This window comes from Ruditapes philippinarum, unplaced genomic scaffold (assembly GCF_026571515.1).
Source record: "Ruditapes philippinarum isolate M1 unplaced genomic scaffold, ASM2657151v2 ctg1336_1_1_1_1, whole genome shotgun sequence".
In the NCBI taxonomy this organism is placed as follows: Eukaryota; Metazoa; Mollusca; class Bivalvia; order Venerida; family Veneridae; genus Ruditapes; species Ruditapes philippinarum.
Genome location: NW_026858572.1, coordinates 181,055 through 192,574, shown reverse-complemented (window position 1 = coordinate 192,574; position 11,520 = coordinate 181,055). Strand labels below are relative to the sequence as shown.

Below are 11,520 nucleotides of genomic sequence, written 5' to 3'. Positions count from 1 at the left end.
ATCAGGCATATACTCAAAACGGAATATCATTTTGCCTGTTATAATAGGTGATATTTCTAATATAGATATGACATCAGAGATTCGTTCATTTATACGGACAAAGATTAAATCAAAGGAGGTTTTGTGGTACCCGTTGCCTGGTAATTTTTATCGTAACATAAATTCATTTAATGAGCAACTTGAAGACTGGCTCCGACGATAGTATTCTGCGTTTAACATAAACAAAATATTATTAACTGTTTTATAATACTGCACGCTTGTAAAGTCTCTTTGCATTTGATAATCGTATGGTTTTTATAAACTATATACACGTACCGTACACGACTGTTGTCAATTCATGAAATTATGTTCCTTTTTCTATAATGAACGTTTGTATTATAAATTCGATATATACATTCTTCACAGGCAATAAATGAAGGGCTGTTTGCTACATAGCTCTCGCTTAGCAACTCGTTAAAATCTTTATAAGCCACTGAAGGGATAAGCGGGGAGAATATATGCTGACTTCTCTCACAATGAATCAACACTCGCTTTTAAAGATCTTGTACTAAAAAACTTCTAATTTCAGCATTGCTGTTTTAAAAAATATTCGAAAAAAAAAAACAGCTGTAAAATCGTTTTCATATTGTACAATTAGCTGCATGAAAATTAAAATGCCAACCAACACCACTTCATAGTGTAACTGTTGATAATGTTGATATTGTTATGTTTTTAATTATTTTGATTTTATCTATATGTACTATAATTAATGTCAGCAAGATACATGAAAATATCTTAGCTTAACATTAAAGAATATATGAATTTTCGTTTGCATGTACAAAAAAAAAAGAATTCAAATTTTTTATACATGTAGATCTACAATTATTGTTCTTGTTTTTTTTACAAATGTTACTGCAATATGCTTTTTTTCTTTGTAATTGCATTATTGTAAAATCAGAAGGCCGTACTGATAAGTATATACATGTTCTCTTTTTTGTGTGTGTAAACTTTGTATATATTACCTTCTATAAATAAAAAGTTTATTATTATCATGCATATAAGCGCTTCTGTCTATATGTATCAAAGCGCGTCTGCACTGGGCCATGCATATATATATAGTAGTTATATAAACACATTAATAACAAGGTTAAAATATGATTATATGTACGAGTACACATTTATACTCATATTTGCAAATAATATATCTGCACCCGCCCCCTCTACGTCGCAGTTAAATGTACCAATGAATAGTTAAATGTCATTCTGTATGAAAGTGGAGTTAACTTCCAGATTCCAAGTTGTTTTATAGTTTGAACAGCTCACACTCAACAAATATTCTAAATGACAATAAACAGATACAGTAAGTTACAGAAAACTTTTAATTGACCCTTTTATATCATATCTGTACATGATATTTGTCCATGAATCAAAAGGACTCTCGAATATTATGTTTCTATAAAATGTTTTATACGATAGTTTAATATTATACCATATAATATTATAGCAATCAATTGTAGGTAAGTGTTTTATATTCAACAATATTCACAAAGTAGTGAGACTAGTGTCACCAGAAAGTGGTGGGAGACAACACACAAGTATCTTATCAATTTATAATTGGTTCATTTCAACATTTCAGATGAAATCATATAAAAAGGAAGTAAGTTGTTGAAGTTATCAAGATACAATTCACAATATGTTAGAACATGTATTTAACACTTAGATGTCAAGATTAAACATACAGTGAAACCTCTAATATGTGAACACTATATGGGGGACAATTATGATGTACTGTTCCTTTATGTATTTATTTCCAACATGAGGTTAATTTATATACCTTTTAAAGATAATCTGAATACAAGCATAATACATGCGTGGAAAACAGAATTTAAATCAAAAATACCGTAAAGATCATATGTCTTTATAGCGTAACACTCTCAATACATTTAGGTACTATAGCACAGAGGTAAAACCAACAACCCACCTTAAGCTTGGCACATACCCAACTTACGCCTACTTTACTATCACTTACAGCAAGTGAAGCTCATATACAGTAGGAGTCAAATGTTCCTTGCACAATATATAATATGAACTCTTCTTTACATGCTAACTTAATAAGAAAAGTAAATTTGACAAGTGCTTTTAATAAATAAAGCAAAGTATTAGTAATTTACCAATTTGTTTATTCTTAATACATACTTGTTTAATAAAACATTTACTGCATTAAAACAAATTTTTTGTGGTAATTTACGAATCATGACCTAAATGTACTGAATTTGTGTAATGGATTTGCCCAGCTTCCATTTTGGAACAGTCCATTTCAATGTTTAGGCTGTTTCAATATCAAAACACAGAAAGTGAGCACCACACCATGTACAGTACAGCCTGGTCACACTTGCCTGGCTCTATACTGGTGGTAAAGGTTAATGACATTTGGTACCAGCAGAGAAAGGGCTGAAGTTATATGATGGCTTTAACTGAAGGTGAAGGACACATGTCACATTATGTGAAGTACTTCATACTCCAACCAGTCCCTATATACAAGAGTTAACCTACTACAACAAGAAACTGTCAAAATGACACTCATACCCCCTTGTCCCAACCATTGATGAGTAATAATTATAATTAACCAATAGAAAATTTCAGAGAAAACTTATACATTTAAATTATAAAATAGTGAGATTTCTTTTTCTTTGTTCCTGTGTTTTCCTAAAAAAGGACAAGCAGTTTATAGCAAACAAAAAATGAATGTGCTTCAATATTGCTTTACTAAACTTCTATAAGTAGACCAAAAAGGATTGAAGCCCTTTATCTGGAAAATATTCTAAAACCACAAAGAAATGCATTAATTTGCAAGCAAAATTCTAAGAAGTATACATTACATAGATATATAAATACAAGTGCATTTATTGTTGCAGTTTTTTAAACATAAATAAGAAGACAAAGTTCCAAAATCATTCCAGCCATATCAGAAGTATGCATCTTTTACAATGAAAATACTTAGAAATAACGAAACATTTCCTTTTTAAATGGCAAGCCTGCTCTCTCTCTCGAAATCTGACTGAACAGTGAAGTTAACTGTACATTTTGCAGCCTATATAAGGTGTGCATACCTTAAAATATATTAACCAAACTATGCTAACTTACTTATATTTGAAACTGAATGTTGTTTTTTTTATATAATTTTTGGGGCAAATTCAAAATATAAACTGTCTGAATTGCCAAGATAATGCACTGGTTGCATAGGTAAAATCTAATTGCTTAAAAGTAAAAATAGATGTGTAATATTTCTTGTCCTTGTAGCAAAAAACTGCTTTTCTCGGCACTGTGATTATATATGTTGTAGCAATTCTCTCAGATATGATGACTATTACTGTCAAGTGTATTTTTTATATCAAACCTTCACAGTGTTTGTGGGGTTTTTATATCATTATTTGAGCCGCGTCACAACAAAACCAACATAGTGCGTTTGCGACCAGTATGGATCCAGACCACCCTGCGCATCCACGCAGTCTGATCAGGATCCATGCTGTTAGCTATCAGTTCCTCTACTTGTAATAGGGTTTGAAAGCGAACAGCATGGATCCTGATCAGACTGCGAAGATGCGCAGGCTGGTCTGGATCCATGCTGGTCGCAAACACATTACGTTGGTTTTGTCATGACGCGGCTCATTTAGTTTCTCTTCAATCTCCCATTTCTACTTCTTCTATCATAAGACTACTACTGTCTACTGCGGAGGAATCTGCCACTGATGAATCTTCAAGCTGTGATGTCAGTCTCATCATAGGTGGAGGCGGTAAGTCCTTCGAATCATTGTGATCATCTAATGAAAAACCAGGCACTCCTGTTGGAGCCATAAACACAGGACTATCTTCTACATCTGAAATTTTCAAAAAAATAAAAATAAATATGAGCCGCGTCATGACAAAACCAACATAGTGCGTTTGCGACCAGCATGGATCCAGACCAGCCTACGCATCCGCCCAGTCTGATCAGGTTCCATGCTGTCTGCTTACAAACGCTATAACAAGTAGAGAAAGTGATAGCAAACAGCATGGATCCTGATCAGACTGCGCGGATGCGCAGGCTGGTCTGGATTCATGCTGGTCGCAAACCCATTATGTTGGTTTTGTCGTGACGCGGCTCATATATATTACTTTCAACTCCCAGTGAAAATTAACCTGTCTGTCTGTAGACTATGCTTAATGAGGATCCCTGCCAACATGAGGGCACAAAAAGCAGCTTCGCTGTTGAGTACAGACCCTGCACACATCACCAGTCATACCCTTAAAGGGTTAATTTGAAACACAAGGTGGTGTGAAGAATTTACCTTGATGCAATTTCCACAGATTATTAGCCAAACTTGCAAAGATATGAATTTTTAGCCAAAGAAAATTTACCTTGATACATGTACTGTACTTATGTTACTATATATGGTAACAAAAAGTAGCTTGTCTTGTCACCATATTGGCCACTATTCTATGCTATGTTAATGACCTTATTTTTCATATGTTTACCTTTGATATCATTGTCCGCTGTCAGACAATGTTGGACAAAATGCTTCCTTTACAAGCAGTAATATTAGTAGGAAAATAAATTTCATCAAGAGTAAATTATTTCAGTCAAAAAATTCAGTTTTCTTTCCTATTGAGGGCATTTAAACTTATCCTTTTAATCAAATAGTGAATAGGAAAAAAAACTATTATAATAAAAGTACATGTACATTAATCATAAAATAATAAACATCTAAGAATAGAAAAAAATGACACAGACTTTTAACATTACAGGGCTAATTTTACATAGTACAGCTTCATTTGTTGGAAGAAAAAATTTCAAGTATTGCATAAGCATTAAAGATACCTACATTTGCTTGAGGAAAATCATTTTGTAAGGAGAACTGTCATACATTGATTTGTTTATTCCTTAACTGCTAAAGTGTTCCGGAGTAACCAACAAGACAAATATCCGTTAGACCCCTCCTGTTTAATGGGGGAGATATTACTTCAGGCATGTCTAGTTGTAAAAGTTGTTTAAGTCTATCGATAAATTATGTTTATTGGTAAAAATGATGCTTTAATTTTTTTGTTGGTTGAATTTTTGAAAATAGGGGGATTTCAATCCCACTGCGGGAGATCGGGACACACGCTAAAAAATCAGGGGGTTTTTGTCCCCCGCGGGGGATATGGCATGTTTGCTAGTAACCTTATACAAAAGTTCTATTTATCATGCCACTGGTGTCAAAAGTAGACTGTGTGACTGATGGACAAGGGTTAATCTATATGTTTATACCTAATGTCAATCATGAGATAAGCTTTTCCGTGAGTTTGATCATCAGTAAATCCCACTTACCATCACTAGGTGAGAGCTGTAACATCAGAGATTCTACAAGATTTGACAACATTGTTGTAGAGAAAGCATCGTCTCTTCTAATTGCTAGAGCCTATAAGATAAAACATACATGACAGAAATAACAATATGCTTTAAATCTATCATGGTTAAATAAAATGTATAGAATTTCTAATTTTAAAAATGATTGAACAACATTTATATATCATTTTTATTAAGTCAAATATATATTTTAGTAATATAACCCAGTTCAAAACTTTCATATATTTTGATTTTTTTCCTTGTTTTTTGGTTAAATGCCGCTGAAACACAATAGAGGTCATTTGGTGACTTTCTAGCTTATTGATATCAAAAGACATCAGATGCTTTTCTGAATTATTTCAGGCACAAGTGGGCACCAGAGTTGAACCACCAACATTCTGTAAGCTAGCTGGATAGTTTCTTCACATAAAAGAGTTACCAACCTTATGAAAATAATCTACTGCCTCGATTGCTTCCCCTTTTAAAGCTAACACAATGCCTATAGCAGAGTATGTGGAGGGACTCTGAGGGTCTAAGATCCGAGCCTGCTGGTGATACTCTAATGCTTCATCAAGTTTTCTGTTAAAAAATAGATATTTGAATTATTTCATCTCCTGTGAAAATGGGTAAGACTGTAGGACTTTTGTACTACATCAAACAATACGCAACAATACAAACATTGATATGAAATCCTTTTCAGTTTTTAACTGGATTCTTACCAAGCTATATTCATACTAGATTATATACACATGAAAATAGTTCACACAAAACCAGTATCTTTGTGATAGCAAAGTAAGAACATAGGATTGAACATCTTACCTGAGTTTTCTACATGTGTGTCCAAGATTGTTCAGTAAGGGCTCCCACTTCTCTGGTACACTTGTTTGTTTTTCACACACCTGAATTCTCCTCAATGCATCCTTGAAATATGTTTCTGCCTTCATCCACCTTTAATGTAAAAATGCACATGTATTATTCTTTCATATATATAAAACTTATGCAGGTTAAGTTTTGTTTTCTGTTTTTGTATTATACTGTAAAGGAAAGTTTTCATTCCAGGAAAAACCTAAGGTACACCATCATGCATTCTTCACAATCTGTCACCCAAGTAGAACCTAGGACCTTCTGTAAGCTAGCTGGATAACTTCCTGTTACCTGAGTAGAACCTATGACCTTCTGTGAGCTAGCTGGATAACTTCCTGTTACCCGAGTAGAACCTACGACCTTCTGTGAGCTAGCTGGATAACTTCCTGTTACCCGAGTAGAACCTACGACCTTCTGTCAGCTAGCTGGATAACTTCCTGTTACCTGAGTAGAACCATGACCTTCTGTGAGCTAGCTGGATAACTTCCTGTTACCTGAATAGAACCTACGACCTGTAAGCTAGCTGGATAACTTCCTGTTACCTGAGTAGAACCTACAACCTTCTGTGAGCTAGCTGGATAACTTCCTTGTTACCCGAGTAGAACCTAGGACCTTCTGTAAGCTAGCTGGATAACTTCCTGTTACCCGAGTAGAACCTAGGACCTTCTGTAAGCTAGCTGGAATAACTTCCTTCACCCGAATAGAACCTACGACCTGTAAGCTAGCTGGATGACTACCTGTCACCTGAGTAGAACCTATGACCTTCTGTAAGCTAGCTGGATAACTTCCAGTCACCTGAGTAGAACCTACGACCTTCTGTAAGCTAGCTGGATAACTTCCTGTTACCCAAGTAGAACCTACGACCTTCTGAAAGCTAGCTGGATAATTTCCTGTTCTCTTAGTAGAACCACTAGGTGTAAGCTGGGTGGACAGTTTCCTCCAAGCAAAGAATCATTGGCATGATTCAAATCCACAGTGACAAGGTCTAAGTATTTGTTAGTCAGCAACTTTTAACTGTTCAGCATCAGAAGTAAACCAACTACTTAACATCCTTACATAAAATGATTCAATATTTGTGAAGGCATTCTTCTGCATGGGGACTCTAACTAAAAGTGACTATACTGATCTTCCACATTGGCCCCCTGTTACATATTACAGCTTTATGATAGTATTTTGTATATGATAATATCTACAAGATACATTCCTCCTGATACAAGTTGGCAATTTTGTTACTTAACTTATTTAGCTGAACAATTTTGTCTCCATAGCAATGTCAGTTACCTCTAGCTAAACTAAATAGACTTGACAGCCTTGCAATCTGGACAAAATTAGTCATCAATTTTGGCAAAATATTCAAATCTAGTACTTACTGAATACAGTTTAGACCATAATAAAATGTCACTAGTTGCAAAAGTATTTATAGTAGCCACCAGAGTACACTAAAATGACTGAACAACTAGGTCAACAAGTGACATAGACTACACTAATATTCACTTACTCTTCATTTTGAAAGGCTATCACACCCATCTCATGTAGAACAAATGGATCATCTGGTGCTATACTAAGAGCTTGCCGGAAGAATCTCTCTGCTAACTTAGGATTGTTTGTTAGTCCATATTCTAGGCCAATATAAAGTGCTGGCAGGTGACATCTGTGAAAATAATTTAGTTGTTTAATATACTATATAAACGACCTATAAACAAGACTATTGTGATTCTTTACTTTATTTTTCACTTTATGAACATGTTTAACAAAAATGGGTCAAGACAGAAAAGGCCGGGTTGCATATGTATACAAAATATCATGAGGCTGTGATGTTACGAAAAAAAATTTCCATTGACCCATTAATGTCGAAAATTTAATTCAGTAGGTAAACAGGAAGTGGATTAGCTACACACCTTAAATCGAATCCCACAGTATGGGACCATGTGTCAATGCTGTATGCCAAATATCAAGAGGCTGTGATTAGTAGTTTCTGAGAAAAATGTTACGAAAATTTCCTACCATTGACCATTAATGTGAACAGGAAGTGGATGAGCTGCAGACTTGAAATCGAATCCCACAGTATGGGACCATGTGTCAATGCTGCATGCCAAATATCAAAAGGCTGTGATAAGTAGTTGCTGAGAAAACTGTTACGAAAATTTCCTACCATTGACCATTAATGTCAAAAAATCTAACTTATTTGGTTTAAACATATTTATTCAACAAAACATTTAACAAGTGAACAATATTTACAAAGTACATTTTGGGATTGGGCAGAAAGCTATAAAGCTTATAAATGTCCTCTCCCAAAGGTTGACCATTAATGTCGAAAAATCTAACTTATTTAACTAAGTGAATAAACAGGAAGTGGATGAGCGACAGACCTAAAATCAAATCCCACAGTATGGGACAATGTGTCAATGCTGTATGCAAAATATCAAGAGACTGTGATAAGTAGTTGCTGAGAAAACTGTTACGAAAATTTCCTACCATTGACCATTAATGTAAAAAAATCTAACTAATTTAACTAAGTGGATAAACAGGAAATGGATGAGTGACAGACCTGAAATCAAATCCCACAGTATGGGACCATGTGTCAATGCTGTATGCTAAATATCAAGAGGCTGTGATAAGTAGTTGCTGAGAAAACTGTTACGAAAAATTTCCTACCATTGACTTTTAATGTCAAAAAATCTAACTAATTTAACTAAGTGGATAAACAGGAAGTGGATGAGCGACAGACCTGAAATCAATCCCACAGTATGGGACCATGTGTCAATGCTGTATGCCAAATATATCAAGAGGCTGTGATAAGTAGTTGCTGAGAAAACTGTTACGAAAATTTCCTACCATTGACCATTAATGTCAAAAAATCTAACTAATTTAACTAAGTGGATAAACAGGAAGTGGATGAGCGACAGACCTGAAATCAAATCCCACGGTATGGGACAATGTGTCAATGCTGTATGCCAAATATCAAGAGACTGTGATAAGTAGTTGCTGAGAAAACTGTTACGAAAATTTCCTACCATTGACCATTAATGTTGAAAAATCTAACTAATTTAACTAAATGGATAAACAGGAAGTGGATGAGCGACAGACCTGAAATCAAATCCCACAGTATGGGACCATGTGTCAATGCTGTATGCCAAATATCAAGAGGCTGTGATAAGTAGTTGCTGAGAAAACTGTTACGAAAATTTCCTACCATTGACCATTAATGTCGAAAAATCTAACTAATTTAACTAAGTGGAAAAACAGGAAGTGGAATGAGCGACAGACCTGAAATCAAATCCCACAGTATGGGACCATGTGTCAATGCTGTATGCCAAATATCAAGAGGCTGTGATAAGTAGTTGCTGAGAAAACTGTTACGAAAATTTCCTACCATTGACCATTAATGTCAAAAAATCTAACTAATTTAACTAAGTGGAATAAACAGGAAGTGGATGAGCAACAGACCTGAAATCAAATCCCACGGTATGGGACAATGTGTCAATGCTGTATGCCAAATATCAAGAGGCTGTGATAAGTAGTTGCTGAGAAAACTGTTACGAAAATTTCCTAGCATTGACCATTAATGTCGAAAAATCTAACTAATTTAACTAAGAGGATAAACAGGAAGTGGATGAGTGACAGACCTGAAATCAAATCCCACAGTATGGGACCATGTGTCAATGCTGTATGCCAAATATCAAGAGGCTGTGATAAGTAGTTGCTGAGAAAACTGTTACGAAAGTTTTTTTCCCCGCCCGCCCGCAGCCTGGACGCCCGCCCGCCGCCCAACATTCACCATACTATAACCCGGATTTGCACCAGTGCAACCCGGCCAATAAAATGATTTTTCTTCAACATCTAAGAAATTGTTCAAGTAAACAACATTTGTTTTATTTCAATTTCCCGAAGGACCATGAACTGCGCTTTGTAGATGAGAACCAGTCAGCTATAGGCGGAGCCATTCAGTACTATGTTGGTTCCCATAATTCAAAGCAGGGCGTATTTACACACGGCAAAGCTGGTAAGCCACATTTGAATTTGTCGAAAAATTTTGTAAATGGAGTAAAACAGCGATAATCTTTATGTTTAATTTACCTGTTGCCTTGTTTATACGAGGGTTGTCCAAAAAATTCGTGCACTGCAGTTATTGTCGTGAGAGTTATTAATAAAAACAAATGAATTATATATCACTTGAAGGAGAAATCTGTCTCAAATAAGAAAACAAAAGAAAAAGCCGAGTAACCGGCGTGTCGTGTAAAAGAATGGTCATTGAGTTACCTTAGTAACGTAATACCGGCGCACGACAAAAATTGGGTAAGTTCATTACTGTCATTGTATTTATTGTGTGTTGCTTATAAAGTGGTATTTGCTTTTTATGTTATAATTTGTTTTACTGTCGACAGTGGAATGATTGATGCAAAGTATTGTGTAGTTTTTATTGTTTTTATGCAACGTACATGTAGCATATTCCACCAGTGCAGGAATATTTTTGATGCGCCGGCATTACGGACAGATGTCTGCGGTTGTCATCGTCTACCGACTCTCTCTCTTTCTTCTACAGAGCATTTGTGCCATTTAAAAACCAGCCTTCGTGACACTGAACTTGTCCCGCTTGCCCTTTTAAGTTCTTTGTAGGTATCTGTTGGTGTTTTACCAATATTTGCACCAAATTTAATGATCGTTCGTATTTCCAGACGTTTAGCGACTTACCTTTTCACGTAATTACAGTATTGACGACAACATATAAATGTTTGTTAACGGCTGTTACAATAAGGCAAATGACTTCATATTTTCTAGTGACGTTAGGAATACGTACACACACTTTCCTCTGAATTTTAACGTTAATATATAGTGTTAAAAGAATACCTTGATGCATCAAAGTAATGAACAAACCCAATTTTTTGTTGTGCGCCGATATTACGTTACCAAGGTAACTACACGACATGCCAGTTACAGGTTTTTTTCTTTTGTTTTCTTATTTGAGATATATCTCCCCTTCAAGTGATATATAATTAATGTTTTTCTATCAATAACTCTCACGACAATAACTGCAGTGCACAAATTTTTTGGACAACCCTCGTATTGACGCTGAAGTTTAAAATTGACCATCGTCGCAAAGAATTATATCTTCTTTGTCGATGGACCAAAGGATTATGTAAAAATATTGGAAATGGAATAAAATACATGGTGATGTTGATGGTAGGTGTGCAGATTTTTTCCAGCGAACATTTTTATCTTGTGTATTATTATAGATGTTGAAATATGAAATTTTTTCGAAACGGCTTATATTAAGTTTTTTGATATATATGATCAGTACATGTGCTTGGATT

General features: G+C 35.0%; 1 protein-coding gene across 1 annotated transcript in view; it reads right to left on the bottom strand.

Moving 5' to 3' along the window:
* Positions 1-2,136: 2,136 nt before the first annotated feature.
* The window catches only part of LOC132753625 (cell division cycle protein 16 homolog), a 28,415-nt gene continuing 19,031 nt past the window's right edge, over positions 2,137-11,520 (bottom strand). Inside the window, exons 13-17 of the mRNA XM_060744119.1 lie at positions 7,707-7,859; positions 6,164-6,292; positions 5,788-5,923; positions 5,327-5,417; positions 2,137-3,857 (exon numbers count right to left, since the gene is read on the bottom strand). Coding sequence (XP_060600102.1) covers positions 3,661-3,857; positions 5,327-5,417; positions 5,788-5,923; positions 6,164-6,292; positions 7,707-7,859 — 706 coding nt within the window. The 3' untranslated portion in view covers positions 2,137-3,660. The remainder of the gene's footprint in view (positions 3,858-5,326; positions 5,418-5,787; positions 5,924-6,163; positions 6,293-7,706; positions 7,860-11,520) is intronic.